At 52.8% G+C, this 15,550-nt stretch overlaps 5 protein-coding genes across 5 annotated transcripts; 2 read left to right on the top strand and 3 right to left on the bottom strand.

Annotated features, from left to right (window-relative positions):
* Positions 1-315: 315 nt before the first annotated feature.
* On the bottom strand, positions 316-530 carry PHYSODRAFT_491495 (hypothetical protein; the record flags this gene model as incomplete). The annotated part of the gene is made up of 2 exons (XM_009526342.1): positions 316-421; positions 457-530. Coding segments are annotated over 2 exons (180 nt in total), but the record flags the coding sequence as incomplete, so codon positions are not given.
* A 6,236-nt stretch (positions 531-6,766) lies between these two features.
* On the bottom strand, positions 6,767-7,385 carry PHYSODRAFT_285678 (hypothetical protein). Its single transcript, XM_009526341.1, has one exon. The coding sequence runs from the start codon at positions 7,366-7,368 to the stop codon at positions 7,090-7,092; it is 279 nt and encodes a 92-aa protein (XP_009524636.1). The 5' UTR covers positions 7,369-7,385; the 3' UTR covers positions 6,767-7,089.
* A 223-nt stretch (positions 7,386-7,608) lies between these two features.
* PHYSODRAFT_251378 (hypothetical protein) lies at positions 7,609-8,824 on the top strand (the record flags this gene model as incomplete). Its single annotated transcript, XM_009526340.1, has 2 exons — positions 7,609-8,556; positions 8,671-8,824. Coding segments are annotated over 2 exons (1,102 nt in total), but the record flags the coding sequence as incomplete, so codon positions are not given.
* A 500-nt stretch (positions 8,825-9,324) lies between these two features.
* On the bottom strand, positions 9,325-10,997 carry PHYSODRAFT_488286 (hypothetical protein; the record flags this gene model as incomplete). Its single annotated transcript, XM_009526339.1, has 6 exons — positions 9,325-9,443; positions 9,512-9,623; positions 9,706-10,038; positions 10,114-10,311; positions 10,385-10,603; positions 10,818-10,997. 6 exons carry the CDS (start codon positions 10,995-10,997, stop codon positions 9,325-9,327), a joined length of 1,161 nt encoding a protein of 386 aa, XP_009524634.1.
* A 2,901-nt stretch (positions 10,998-13,898) lies between these two features.
* Positions 13,899-14,279, top strand: PHYSODRAFT_251338 (hypothetical protein; the record flags this gene model as incomplete). Its single annotated transcript, XM_009526338.1, has 1 exon — positions 13,899-14,279. The coding sequence occupies one exon, from the start codon at positions 13,899-13,901 to the stop codon at positions 14,277-14,279; it is 381 nt and encodes a 126-aa protein (XP_009524633.1).
* Positions 14,280-15,550: the final 1,271 nt, after the last annotated feature.

The raw sequence follows: 15,550 nt of genomic DNA, 5'->3' as shown, positions 1-15,550 counted from the left end.
CTGCTGTATTACCAAACGAGAGATGATGAAAATGCTCGACTGGTAATTCCGGACAATGAAGATCTGAAGAACCGTGTTATTTGTGAAAACCACGATGTGGTCACGGCAGGTCACCCCGGATACTTCAAGACATACTTAGGCGTCCAGAAGAAATATTACTGGCCCAAGATGTCGAAGTACATTCAGCGTTATGTGAACACGTGCGAGCTTAGTCAGCGAAAAAAGGCACGCCAAACGAAGCCGCCGAGACTACTTCAACCGTTGGAAATTCCAGGAGGCAGATGGATTGATGTGACGATGGACTTCATGGTTGCACTACCGAAGACGGCAGCCGGAAAAGACGCCATTATGGTTATTGTGGACCGGTTGGCGAAGCGTGCTAAGTTCATTGCCACGAACACGGCGGTAACAGCAGAAGAGACTGCTGCGCTATTCATGGCCAATTATGTGAAAGACCATGGAGTGCCGAAGTCGATCGTCTCAGACCGTGACTCGAAATTCACATCAAAGTTCTGGCAGGAGGTGATTAAGACATTAGAGACAACTCATAACTTGTCGTCCGCCTTCCGCCCGCAAACGGATGGTCAGACCGAGCGTACTAATCGGTTTATTGAAGACTATCTACGAGGTGTCGTGAACCCATTCCAGAATGATTGGGATGAATACCTACATCTCGCCGAATTCGCGTACAACAGACGTGTCCATTCCTCGATCGGTATGTCACCGTTTGAGGCTGATCTGGGTTATGTGCCCTATATGCCAGATGAGGTGGCTGGGGACCCAGAGGTTGAGCAGTTGCAGAAGTCAGCACATGATTTCCTGCTCAAGCAAGACGCAATTCTGAAAATAGCACAAGACGCGATGAGTGAGGCGCAAACTCGAATGAAGTCGTATTATGACAAGAACAGGCTTGCTCAAGACTTCAAACCCGGGAATATGGTACTTTTGGATGGACGGAACTTGAACATTCGTCACAAGGGGTTTGCACAGGCGAAGAAACTTGCGCCAAGGTTTATTGGTCCTTACCCGGTCGTGAAGCAAGTTCAACATGACTCCTACGAGCTGAAGTTGTCGAAGGGGCTCAAGTTGCATCCCGTTTTCCACACTTCGTTACTCAAGCCGTATCGCAGCGACGAATCACGCAGCCAAAATGTTAACAAGGTGATCTTGAATGATGGCTCAGAGGGACAACTTGTACGTGAAGTCATCGGCCACCGTCGCAGGAAGAAGAAGCTCCAATATCGGATTTGGTGGCTTGGTGAACCCCGAGAAGACGCTACATGGGAACCCGTAGAGCACCTGAATCAGATTCCAGGGCTCATTGACAAGTACTGGGACTCCAAGGAGAAGTAAAGTGCAGCTTCGAAGTAGTGGGGCCTTCTTGGAAGGGAGGTCATGTGACGTGGACGTCCGTCTGCCGATGAGATGGCAGAGGACTCCCACGTCAAGTGCTGCTGCACAGCACTTCAGTTTACGCTGGACAGCGTAATACGGGGATGCATGGTTTATATTCATTATATGCTATCCTATTGGCTGGTGTCAAAAGTAAACTTGATTATGGGACGCGTAAACATGGACATTCGCGCGACCTCATTGGCTGTAAATCCTTGAGATGTGCAACAATCAAGTTTTCCAGCCGGACTTTTGATTATGGGACGCAAGTCACAAATTTTGGCCAAGCTACGAATATGATTAGTAGTTTTTCATTGGTAGATAAGGATTGATCTAGGATTTGAGATTGATAGACTTTAGGATGGGACCTGGATATGTCCTGGTCGCCAAGAACTGCTGGTTGCGCGGCGGCGGCGCGCCGACGCTAAACTAACGAATCAATCAATCTTTTTTCAACTTTCCAACTTCCTCTCAAGTGTTCTTCGAGCACTCGCCACTGCGCTCATCAAGCTTCTGGTCTTCGCATCGGCTTGTGTGACAATGATGATAATGCAACATCTCGAATATGGCCGTGATCCTTCTCTTGGCACTTTAAAAATTGTTGTACCGAACGATATGCCATACGCCGACCGAGTTGTCGCCTGTGTACGCTATGGAAGGGCGTAGGAGCCTAGAATCGTGAGCTCCCTGCTCGCATCAGAGGGTGTCGAGGCCATTTTGGAAGACGCAACAGGAGCGGCGAAGCATGGCTATCGAGTTGTTCAGCGGCGAGAAGTATCGACTGAAGATGCGCTAGACTCCGCTGCGTTTCTGTCCTACAGGGACACTTGCGCTCTCATCGCTTCCACCATTGACAACATTCTGGCAGCGTGTACAGCACTTGGCTACAAGAACTTCACCGCCGACGGCCTGAGGGTAGTTGAAGACGCTGACAGCAACAGGTTATTCAGGATACCGTACTCGCTTCCGGTGCTGATCATGCCTTACTGGGACAATGCCATCGACACGCAGTACCGACTTGGGATGGCGACGCATGTATGTTTCGTCTCGAAGACGCATATTATGGCGATGCAAACGGCGCGCGAAATATCTTCCAAGCGAGTCTTCGTGGAGTCAATACGGTTCGGTACGAGCGCATACTTCACTGGCTGAAGAAACCTGGCGGCGTGTGGCGGAATGGATGGTACGAAGACTTGGAAGGTGGACGCTGGTTTTCTGACGTCATGAGCTCAAATCCCGGGGCGCCGTACTACATGATGTTCCGGGTATTCAACACACGAACCGGAACGGAGCTGGATTGCTCGATCGAAGACAATTGTTTGGCAGCTCCGAGACTCGACAAATGGGGAACGAAATTCATCACATCGGACTGCGCGCGGGCTCTAAACTCGATCACAATCACTTGTGTCGAGCATTCGTAAGACAGTTTGACGACAAATCAAATTTAGCCATGTGATTGGCTAATATTATGCGTGGTGTTGTCCGTGTATGCCCTTGGCCGGGCCGTCTGCGTCGCCGTCGTGGCATGCACCAGCAACGGATAGCCGTGCTGACGAGCAGAATCGGCAGCATGAACGTGTATTTGTTTCGTTTTCGATTTCGTAGTAATGTGAAGTGCATCACAGTTATTTGGCCTAACTAGCGACCTACTAAATGCCAGGTCCTTCAAATGAAAGTGTGTATTATACATATTTTATGAGGTCCGAGGAGCTCTTCCATGAAGCCGCGTAGTCGGCGTAAGTAGGGAGATGCCCTTCGGAGGACACAACGCGGTTGGTACACGGAGAACTGAATTGTGCTTGAGCGTACATTGAATAGCAAACGAGTAGAATGTACGCTCGAGCACTCTCTAGAAACTTGTCAACAAAGCCGAAACGGAAACACTACGTAGATTCAAGCTTAGCAGACAGCAATAGACTGGCGCGGTTGTAAGCGCTCTAGATTTCAGAATCGCTGCCTCTTATGCTACGTAACTAACCCCGCTATTGAAGGAAGGCTTGCCCGCATCATGATACGTACAATGCAACCTGACAGTACGAAAACTCCTACAATATTTCCCTCCTGACACTATTCCTGTTGTGTTTGGGCACGGTGCGGCGAGGAAGGGTGGAGGTTGAAAGCAGTTGAGGGGGCGAAGCTGGTGTAGTGTAGTGTTGTTGAGGTGATGCTTGGGGTTCGAGGCAAATTGAAAAGTGAGATTGAGACTTAGAGGTAAAGACTGCTATCACTGCGAGACTGGCTGGCAGCAGAGGAGCTCTGCTGTCGAATCTCGGGCCCCATACACTACAAGTAATAGATCTAGAGCGCCTACAGCGCACCTCTGAATCTTGTACTTCGGCGGTGCGAGTAATCCCGTGCCGGCCGCATCACATTCGAGTGCTCGGTCAACGCATCCAGCTTCTCCGTTCGGACGGAGGCATTTTGTTCACAAAGAGAGATTCGCTTGCCTGTGGCGAGCTGCGAAAACGCAAGGAGTACGGCGCAATCCTTACAATTCCTTACCATCCAGGCACTGAAAAGCTCTGGGCGTGGCATTTTAAGAGCAACAGATCACAACAGCCTTAGCGCTAAGGCTTCACGCAAGGCCTGGCGCGGCCGCCGTGGCTGCAGCTAGAATATCATCCTGTTGTCGACGGACCTACGCGCCATGCAACTGCGTCGTCTTGGCGAACAAAGGTGCACCAACACAGCCTGCATCCGCACCGCTGTCGTGGTTGAGTGGGCCCGAGCATGTGCATGCAGCTCTGCACGTCAAGTAGAGCTTTTGACCAATAATATGGCGCAAACTGGTGTCCGACAAACTGTCTTACGTTTTGAGTGACAAAATACAATGTAGCCACTGGTATACTAAAATCAAGATGTAATCAAAATGCGTTGATTGCAAAACGTAAGACGCTTTGTCTTACGGTATGCTCTTTAGGGACCAGTATCGTCTTACGAAAGAGCATGAATCTCGAATGGCTCATGGTACGGCATCTTCCGCTATGACACAGACCAGGAACGAATTGTGCGGATCGTATACGATTGGGAGACGTTGGTCTCGAACTTGTCGGTCGGCCTTGTACTCATCCGATGGATAATGTCCCTCGTATCGCTCCACATCGGCGTCGTCCAGGGCAGACTACCCTGCTTCGGGGGTGGAATTGGCTGCGTCTCCGGGTCAACAAGCTTCGACTTCTTGTTAATCTCCATGCTCCCGCAACTCAAAATGACCCTGGCAGCGTTTTGGACGGTAGGCTGCCGCTTGAAGGACAGTAGTCCGGGCTTTCTGAAGCTTGGTTCACCATTTACCCCGCAATTGCTCAGCTCATGCTCATGTACTACAGCCTGCTCAATCTGCTGGCAAAAATCACTCGCCGACGAAGGTCCGACAAGCTCTTCGCCCCCACGGTGGCGTTAGTGTGCTTGCTTCATTATTTCCGCAGGGATTTGGCGGCTTCGGGCTGGCTGGAAGGCGTCGACGGTCGGGTAGCCACTGTTGTCTTTTGCGACGAGGTCAAGACACTGCAACTTCACGATTTCTTCACCACCAACGTCGCGTGGCGGATGAATGGCCGAGTAACATCAATGTTTATCGTCAAGCTTGTCGTACTGGGTGTGAACTTGTACTGGCGCCTTCATTTCCAGTTCGCAAAAGGTGTCAGAAGACATTTACGTGGATCGAGCAAGCTTTTGCGCTGAACGCCACCGATGTGGGTGGCTTAGGCATCTCACCAGTGTACATATACACGTCGGGCTCGGTGGCTGACGCAAGAGACAACTTGGTCACTCCATTTCCGCAAAATTCGCCACAGAAACACGTTTCAGCCGGTGATCTTCGTCACTCTAGCGTGTACCTGAACAACTACGAACTGGTCCGCTTAGGATACCTCCTATTTGGCGACAAGTACATAGTTACCTTCGACGAGTGGGATCTGTTGTCGTCAATGGCGCCATTCCGAGTGGAGGCTCGACGATGAAAGGTTACAGAGTATGTTGAAGTCACCAAGAGCGAAACGCTCGCTTGCGCGTACTGGCTGCCATCACCTGGATAAGGCCCGTTGGTTGTATTTTAAGCTGCAACAGCTATCCCGTCATTGATGTTGCTGACAGGCGTGGGGAAACGTAGGTGGGTCTCGGACATTTCGCAGCCCAAGATGATGGGGTTAGACTTCACGAGGTTGCTGAAATGCAGTGGCCCAGATACTCTTGTGGTCCATTTCGTGTTGGCCTGCACTGAGTACCTTAACCGAAGGGCGGAGAAATAGTAACAAGCGGAAGTACAACCATATATATCGTGACCGCCTTGAAGTCATCCTCCAACAATTCCTCTCACGTTTCCTCGGCCAGCAGAATCATTTTAGCGTAATCATCCTAAAAATATACGCACGATGTGGGAGCCCCGTGACTTTTTCGTCCGTCCGACACTTGGCAATCACGAAGTCCTTTGCGTAGCTACCGATGTCATCACTCATGGAACTAAACCACGGGCGTTCATGTATGCAAGGTACGCCAGCAATCTGCCACGCTCCAGCCGACACCCATGCACCTAACGTCAGCTCGAGCTTGTTTCGTGAAGAACTTGACCGCTTCAGTCATTCGATGGGATGGGTCTTCCGAGACTTGGACGGGGAAGCCAACCGCGGTATGGCGTCCTTGAACTTGCCTCCATGCGTCCAATTGCTAACGAGAATCTTCTGGGTAGATATCTGCAATCCACAGGATGAGAGGGAACCATCTCGCACTGCTTTCGGGACGACCGTCGAGATCCCAAGTGATTTCGTTGCCCCAACAAACGCAGCTTCAAAAAAGGGCAAGCCACGGCAAAAGACCACGAGTGGCAACACGAGAATCTACCGCAAACGAGCCACGAGACCAACGGCGTCTTCATCTGCCAAAACGCACCCAGGTGACGCCAACCTCGCTGCATGCAGCTCGAAGAGCACGGCCAAATCGCCCAAACGCCGAGCGAAAAGGTCATCAAACAAGCCCGCCACGTCGAAGGGCGAGCCGATCGACTTCGTCTACGATATCAACGTGCGGCGAAAGCTACGAGAGCAGCTTGACGCGGAGCGCATGCGCGTCTTAGAGGAAGCCTCGGCTCGAGAAGCCCGGCTTCGAGCCGAGAACAAATGGGTCTTCGACAAACGTGACAAGTCTCTGCCAAGAAGGAAGCAGGCGTGGCAATCCAGTAGCAGCCCCAGCAAAAAGCCTTCCAGCCCCAGTACCACAAACCCACACGCCAAAAGCAAAGCACCCCACGTGCACAGCAAACACACAACCAGCAGCAACAGCATCAGCAGCCAACGCTCCTCCAACAACCTGACATCTTCTTCGAGCGAGCGCGCCGCCTCCAGCTCCAGTTCCTCCTCTTCCTCTTCACCCAGCACCTGCCACTCGTACACCCCGTCCGCCTCTCAACGACAGCGCAGCTCACTTCGCCCTACCGACGCCATGGACGACGTCGAGGCCTCCATCCGCGACTTCGAGCGGCGGCTGGAGACCCACTGGAGCCTTCACGTCGACAGTCCCTAGCTCACGTGTTCTCTCATAGCATAGCATCGTCAAGTGTACTGTAACAGACCCTCACCTCAACACAAGAAATGCCATGGAAAATAAAATGAAAGAAAAATAAAGCAAAGAGGAAGGAAAAGTGCCTAGCAGCTTAAACAAGGTGAAGTCGGGTCTGGCGGGGTCTGGATCCTGCGATCAGGGCGTCTAGGCCGTGCGCAGCGGCGGCGCCACGAGGATGACGACGTCTCCGCGCACGAAGAGCATCTCGATGGTGCGCTTGGACTGCTTGATGAGCTCCTCGTACGTCTCCGGGTCCAGCTCCTGCACCGTGATGGTCTCCTCCACGTCGCTCAGCACCATGTTCAGGTGCTGGTCGTAGGCTTGCAGCACGCCGCGCAGCTCGCGGTCGCCGCGGCACTTGACGTAGATGCGCTCGGCCACGCTCAGCTTGATCAGATCCAGCGGCTCATCAATCGACGCCATGGCTCGCTCGGCTCTGCGGGGAGTGCGGAAGTGCGCGCAAGAGTGATGGTGCCGCCCCGAGATGTTCTCTTACAGGAAGATGCAGTCGGTTCTACTACAGAATAGCAGATATTCAGCCAATCGTCTTCCTCGTCTGTTTTCATTGGTCGAATATTGCCACTCGCCGTAGGTGGCCGATTCATTGGCAGAGCGCAATAGACCAAGGCGGCAAGTCCCGGTAGACCAAGGCGGCCCGGAGTGATGCGCGGCGAGAACGCGGGCGTGCTGGACGCCATGAGCGACGTGAGTGAGTCCTCGGACAGCGACGAGGAGCTGCTGCACGTGTTGGACCCGTCGGACCCGCGCGCGCACCGGCCGGCGCCCAGCGTCGTGCAGCCCACGCGCGCGCCCAAGACGACGTCGAAGAATCAGACGGCGTCTCGCTGGGACTCAGACGACGACGACGTTGGCGAGCCAATCAGCGTGGACTCGGACGCTGAGAACCAGACGAATCAGGAGGAGGAGCCCGCCGTAGCCGAGCGTGGTGACGCCCCGCCCAAGACAGCGACGAATGAGGCCGGCGGCGTGAAGCTCTCCAAGTGGGCGGCGCGCTTACTCGTGCCGGCCAGCGAGCGCAAGATCCCCGTGTTCGAGGAGCCCCCGCTCGAGCCGCTGAACGACTTCATCCTGAGCGACTTCGGCACGAGATTCCGCGGCAATGCGGGCGACGTGGAGGTGGAGAAGGACATCACGGCGGAGGACGACAAGGAACAGCAGGACGACGACAGCAACAAGATGCAGGTCGGCGCGCCGCTGTTCGACGCCAATTCGACGAGCAACGACAAGGAGAACCATGATGGGAATGACGCTGAGGACGGCAAGGACAAGAAGAGCAAGAAGAAGAAGAAGAACGCCGAGGACGGGCGCAAACGCAAGGAGAACAGGTACTTTGTCACAGACCTGGCCACCAAGTGCTTCCACTGCGGAGAGGTGGGCCACATGGCTAGTGTCTGCATGAACGACAAACTGCAGCCGCCCTGCTACTACTGCGCGCTGCGGGGCCACCAGTCCTGGGCGTGCCCCAATTTGCCGTGCACCAACTGCTTGCAACTGGGTCATCAGGAGCGCGATTGCAGCAATCGGTCGCTGGACATTGATCCGTGCAGTATTTGTGGTCGCGCCGGCCACATTGAAGACAACTGCGACAACGTAGGAAGACAGGAACTGCTGACCTGTATGGTGTGCACGAAAGTGGGGCATCTGCATTGCGTGCCAGTCCCTCCTCCTGCCGACAGACGCGTGTACTGCCCCCACTGCGCGAAGAATCATACGCTGGACGAGTGCGATACGTACAGGGAGCCGACAGCGACCAACTTCGCGGCCAGGACAGCCAGTGGTCGCACAGTGCAGACTTGCTACGAGTGCAATGAGGCCGGCCACATCGCCGCCGAATGTCCTGTGCGCCTGAACGGATATGGTAGGAGCAGAGGCAACTGTTTCAAGTGCGGTCAACCCGGACACTTCGCGGCGGATTGCTACAGCTCGAACAATAACAACAATGGTCGACGCGTCACTGGTCGCAAACGTGGCCGGGATGTGGAGGACGAGTACCCGGACTACAACGGCTACGACTATGATGAGGATGAAGACTATTACTCGTACGATAGATCGTCCAAGGGTGGCAAGAAAAACCGGAACCGCGGAGGCTCGTCTCGGTCGCGGAAAAGCTCTGGAAACCAAGGTTACGCGCGCTTGAACGAGGCGCTGCCCACAAGACCCTACAGAAGCAACAACAACAACAGCAGCTACGGGGAGCGAAGGCGCAACTCGCGTCGGTAAATAGGTCGTCGTGTGGGTGTGACAGAGAGCGGTTTGGCTCCCGTATCATATCTTCGACGCGTTGTAGCGTACACATATACGGAACATGTACTGGAAGCATGGCGCTGCTAGGGAGGTGTGGTGAAAATGCTGTTGAATCTATTTCCTCTTGATGAGCTTGGTCACATTGTCGTAGAGCTTGAGGTCGGTGAACTTGGTGTCGAGTGTGGCGAGGCAAATTGCAAATCCCTGGAGCGGGTTGAGTGGGTACTGCAAAACTCAAATGACGGGGGTGTTCGTGAGATCACAGTGCTATCATGAACTATAACTGTGAACAAGCCAGAACGTGCCTTGACATCCATGACGAATGTACTTTTGTGGCATTTGCATTGCCTGCGTGGTCCAGGTGGTTGGCAGGATACCCTACCAAATTGCAGCACAGTCTCGTCTCCGAGAGCCTGAATGCCGCAGTTGAGAGAAACAAGGTTAGCTCGCGAGGTGGCGTATATCGTGCGAATGACTGCATCACTGGTGTCTTACGTCGCACATCATCTGGAAGTTCTTGATCGACGGCATCGTGACGCGCCCACCGAAGTCCAGGACATGCCCGCCAGTCTTTTCGTCGAAGTGCGGTCTCTTGTTGTGCAGCATGAGAAGCTTTTCGCTTTCTGCACTGACAGCATCCGCTGGCTTATCCTTCCAAGTGGATGCAATACCGTTACCTTGCAGGTGGGGGATCTGTGCGGCGAGTCTCCCGGGGCCCATGTCATCGTATGAGAACTCGACAGCGCCCAGGATGTTCCGAACATTCGCTTCGAGTGCTGTTTTGTCCGGACTCATGCCGTCGTCGTACATGGTGTACTCGGACCCTGACTGTACAACGTACGGTGGAGACCCAGGTTAGCGTGGCGTGGATGGGTACCGTATTCGTATGCAAGACTTTCGTACCCAGTTGCTCCGCAACTTTCCAACAATGAGGTTGCTGCGTCGATTAGTGGGGTTCTGCTCCATGGTGAGCAAGTAGTTGGACGTTTTGCTGCTTGCTCGCTTTTGCGCGCACAGCAAAAACTGCTTCCCTGACTCGAGGAAGAGGCGGAAGACGGGGTGGAGTCGGTTGAGCCCCTTCCGATCGCGTTCCACGTAACACTATGGAGGAGCAGGACGAGGGTGAGCTTTTGCCAACAAACCACAGTATTTAGGAGGACAGACGCGCATTTACCCGAATAGCAGCGGAACCTTGGGCAGGTGATCGCAATACGAATGAGCGAAGCGCATCGATCTCTGCCCGTCTCGTTCCTCCGGAGAAACCCGCGTCCTTGACAGCAGCGCTGGCCGCTCCAAAGATTTCCCGGTTGGCGTTGATAACTGGTGCTGAGGTCGACAAAGCAGAGTTAGTCGTCGTAATGTGTTGCGAACTGTCGGTAGCGTTACAAGCTACCTTCGCGTTCTTGATCAGAGTCGTCAGAGTCATTGGGGGCGTCGCCTTCCGAATTGTGACTGCGGCTGAAGCTGCTGCTACCCTTTCGTGATGGGGGCTTCTCATTGGAACTCGGGAACGAAAGTCGCCGCCGTCGAGAGTCGCCATCCTTAGCTTCGAGCTCACTGCTCTTCGCTTCACTTCGAGCGTCCAAGTGTTTGGAATTGTCGGCAACTTTTTCTTGCGGTCTTGGGGACGACAATGTCACGCGTCGACGGCTCTCAAGGCCGTCGTACTTTCGACGGTCCTGCCACGGTTCGTGGGGTTTTGCCTCTCGCTCCTCCCCATCGGAATCGAGTTGCAACTCGGCCATCATTTGGTCGTAAGTTGCTTGTTGGCCCCGCTGGCGTGTCATGCTGCTTTTGAGGTTGGAGTGCACCGAGTTGTCTGATACTGGCGCTCACGACCGGAGGGCTCCTAAAATGGACTAAAATGGACTCCCCTCCATGATTTGGTGGTTTCATCGATGGTATGTCAACCTGATAATTATAGTTTTGCCTCCAAGGTATGGAGGTGTGTGCACGAAGTTGTATTTCGAGGGAAGTTGTATTTCGAGGAGCTAATTTTGCTTTACGTGGCACCTCCGACGATCGGGAACTGCAGGACTGCGAATTCCATGCATCTCTCGTCAACCGAGATGGTGAAAGCGTCGCGTACAGTACGAAGACTCACCTCACCTGCGTTGCTACAATCCACTCAAGATGCTCCGACTGGATGCTCGATAACAGGATTCATCTAGCGTCCTGCAGCATTTGAGCAGCGCTGCCCACACAACTTCGACAACTACGACCTTTCAAAGTTGCAACATGCAAGGAGTCCATCTCTCGAAAACACTACGTGCACTATTGCCATTTATTTCCACCAGAGCTTTGTATCCAGTTGGAACTTGTTGAAAGACAGCCTTTTGGCTGTCTCGCGCTTCAAGGTAATTCCACTGCATTTGAATTTGAATTTGTTGCAGTTTAGACGGCTAACTTCACCCGATTCCACTGCATATCCGTGACGCCAAAGGGTCAGTTGGCTCGTGCTTCAAACTGTGGCACAATGGTTCAGGCTTTCTTCAAATACGCTCACCCACAAGCATACAACTCAACGCCTCATTATGACACTCTGCGCCAGAAGATTTCCGTGCATTGCGTACGCCCAGTTCATACGGGTCGAAAATTACGGAAAATAGGCTCGAATACGACATGTACGACAATACACCTGCAGGCTGCGGTACACCAAATGCCAACAAATCGATAGGGACATCTGGGGAGTGAACATGTCATTATCAGTCCTGCCTGCAAGTATGATACAAAGCTGCATAGTGCATCAAGTCTTCAACCAACTCATAAAGTTTGATGTACCAAGAATGATGCAACCGGAACATACTTGGCTGGTCTCTCTGTCCTCATTCTCCAATTCCCACTTTACGTCGCAGTACCACCCTCCCCCTCCAAGACGCCCGACCATGAAGCTTAGCCAAATTGCGATCTTCGTAGCTGTGTTCTGCGTGGCTCAGATCAATGCTGCGAGTCCTGGAGACAACGATCTAATTCGAGGTCCGTACTATGTACCGCGCCCGAACTGAGGATAACTCCAAGCAACTAGTCAACGATTCAGCCCTGAAGATACCGCACGTTCGTGCTCTCGCTTAATCTGCCTTTGTAGGCAGCGTATGCCAAGTAATATACTTCGCATACTTCTATTGGTTTTGCGAAAGAACATGGATTCCGCCAGTATTTACGAGGTGTATTGAAGGAAGAGGCTCAGCCCACTCATCCAGTGGCGTCTACGGAAGCGGGCACCATGGTAGAAGTGATCGATTAGGTAGAAGACGCTGACAGACGACGCTAACTAAATGAAGTCGCCAGCACAAGCTGCCGGCAGTTTGAGGCAGAGATCACTTGGCGTTTTACCTCTAACAGCAAGTTTAGTTTTGTTTTTTTGCCAGCAATGCTCTTTGAGTGTTATGAAAGGTTTCACTGGAGTAGGTTTCATGAAACCTACTCCAGCTTCCAGCAGGCTCCGAAATAAGTGCCTAACTGTAAATATACGCCACCAGGTCAAGTACTGGGGCCTTCTCTCTCTAATGATAGTTCATTGCCACGAGGGGGTGTCAACTTTAGACCACACACTACTGTTTATAGGAGTCCTTTATTTGGCCAATCTCTGTAAAAAGGCAACTTTTGGTAAGAGTGACGACAGTTTATGTTGAAGTTGCATCTTCCCTACGGCAATTTCTCTCAAGACATTAGCCAGGTATACAGCAAGTTAGGAACCTAGATGCGTGCTGTAATGAGGACGACATGTTATTAATACCGTAAGATAATGATATATTCACGCGCATGTTGAAAATTGCGGGGCCCAGCGTTATACATCGCAACGGAGGGCAAACTGCATAAAGCACCGCGTCATCAGCGATGAAATCGTCGCGAGGACAGGCTCGCACGACGCCGCGCCTCTGCCCAATTGCATATTCAAGAGCGTCCTCCTCCGCAATCAGCGTGCAGAGTAGCGGATCTAAAGGGCGTGTGCAGCCCTTTTCTTCGAACCGTGAAGGTAAATCGTGGCAACGTTAGCGTATCCCATGATGCTGGAGTTGTGGGCCACGGCGGAGGAGCGCTGGGCGCCAATCTTACATCGTGTTACAACCGAGAAGCAGACCATGAAACCTTCTGCTTGGTGGTGATCTACAGTACATACAGGCACCGCCGATATCCAGAAATGTATGTTCACGCCTGGGGCGGACCTTGCTGCAAGGTCAAAGTCAAAGCTGTACATCCTGGAGTGCAGTGTCGTGTGCGCGAAGCGAAACCTTCAGCGCGACAAGTCCCCGCGTAGCATTCGTAATATACAGCCGGTCTCTGCACAATCGCTTTTGTTTGCCCACAACAATTTTCACGGAATCAGATTTCCCCAGGTCTGAACATTCTGATAACTCTGGAGCTTTTGCAGCAGCACTAAAGCAACTCAACTCTCTCTATGGCAACATAAGCTCTCTTACCGCAACTTGCAGCTGTCCATCAAGACTGCCCTACACTCGCTCACCAGCATGGGGATGCCTGCTGTCTAGGCTCTCGACTCGCTCTCCCCAGCCCAGGATCAATCTTGAGCTTTGATTCGTGCCGAATCTCCCCAATCCCGAAGCTTCCTGGGCCGTAATGTAGGGGGGCCATTCTCCAATTGGACTCGTGCAGGGAAGCTTCCTCTCCTCTCGCACGCGTGTTTCAATCCCACCAAACCAAACCAAACCAAACAGGAATCGACAGGTATGCAGCTCCTCAAGGGCCTTTTCGTCGCCGCCGTGCTCTGCATGGCCACGGTTAGCGCCGGCAACCAGCAGCAGCATCAGCAGGAGCAGAACAACGGCAACCAGTACCAGGTCGAGTCGGACTCGGGCTCCAGTGAATCGGACGACGGCGCCACCCAGCAGGGTTTCAACGTGCACCACGTCAACTTCGCGGCCAGCAACCCCGAAGAGGAGAAGGGCGAGGAGAAGGAATCCTCGTCCAGCGCCGTGCCCCTCATCGCGGCCGTGGGCGCCTGCGCCTGCATCGGCGTGCTCGGCGCCGTGTACCTCAAGCGAAGGAAGGATGACGACAAGCTCCCGGGCGAGATCTTCACCATCGACGACAAGAACTCGGTGCTGTAAGCGTGTTGCGGCCCCGGGTGTCGCCGCGCGTCGACGTCGACGAGGTGCGCAGGGGGCCATGTCTTATTACGTCGGTAGCATTAATTGAATTGAAAGTGTGTGTGAACGAAACACGACTTTGGTTCGACCGAGTGCTGGCTAGCAGGAATGGGAGTGAGTTGCGTGCTGCTGTTTTTAAGGTGGCGGCAGAGCTGTTCAGCAGGCAATGGCTAGGATGTTGATGACGGATTCTTACGACGAATACGAGGTTGCCTTGGGCTTACGATGCGTTTGTCTGACCCCCTCGTGCTGGAGGAGGTACTGTAGCACTGAAATGCATGTTGTGAGCCACTTCGACCGAGATAGGTTTGGAGCTCGAACAGCAAACACGCTGAGTTTAATGGGCCCAAGAACCGACACGCTCCAAATCTTGTGAGCTTGCATGGCCTTACCAGTTCACCCATGAAACTACCGTGCTCGACATCGCGTGTCTGCGGTGTCTGTCAGTGCACTCAACCAACTGCAGTGACAGCGCCGGTGATGGAGTCTTGTGCATCCAGCGTCGCATCGAAACCTTTGGAGATATAATTGCACGGACACAGCACTTGAAGCGTCAGCTCGCACTTGAGAACGCTGATTCTATCCCTCAGCCTAAACAAGGGTGCGTTGCGTTAGGCTGGGAGGACTACTTTAAATGCCAAAAAGTCTGCTCGGTTGTACTGTATCTAACGTTAGCTCGATTTTACCAACTCGAGTACAACTATATCTTCCATACTGGAACACTTTGAAGAAACTAATAGATGTCTTCTTTGGCTACGAAGTAGCCAAGTCTTGTGCTAATACTTCGCCTACTGAGTGGTCGAGTGTTTTGGCGCCACTACAAAGCTAAGCCAAATCCAAAACAACAACCATCAATACATGCGGTAGCAGTACCAAACAGTGGTTACGTACTATGTTCACATGCAAGTAGCAAATGAGGGCGAAGCCCCTCATTTGCATCATTTTTCTTAGGGAAATTTCAGGAAGGTGAGAAATTTCAGGAAGGTGACTCAATATTAAAATTTGTGCAAAAGGTGATAGATGGATTTGTGTCGAGAGCACATATTTCAGGTTCAGCAGCATTTGCTAGGGCATTGGGCCACGACATTGTTGCCTCCAGCGGCGACATGGAGAGTAAGGCATCCAAGCCGTCGGTGATGCTTTATGCAGCGTGGGCAGTGTCGCTTAAGCGACACAGAAGGCGACCGTACTCCACCAGAACAACTATCAGCAGAGGGCGATGCCTACACCGG

Source organism: Phytophthora sojae (genome assembly GCF_000149755.1).
Source record: "Phytophthora sojae unplaced genomic scaffold PHYSOscaffold_3, whole genome shotgun sequence".
NCBI classification, from domain to species: Eukaryota; Oomycota; class Peronosporomycetes; order Peronosporales; family Peronosporaceae; genus Phytophthora; species Phytophthora sojae.
Note: the sequence above shows the minus strand (reverse complement) of the source record. Positions and strands in the feature narration are given on the sequence as shown.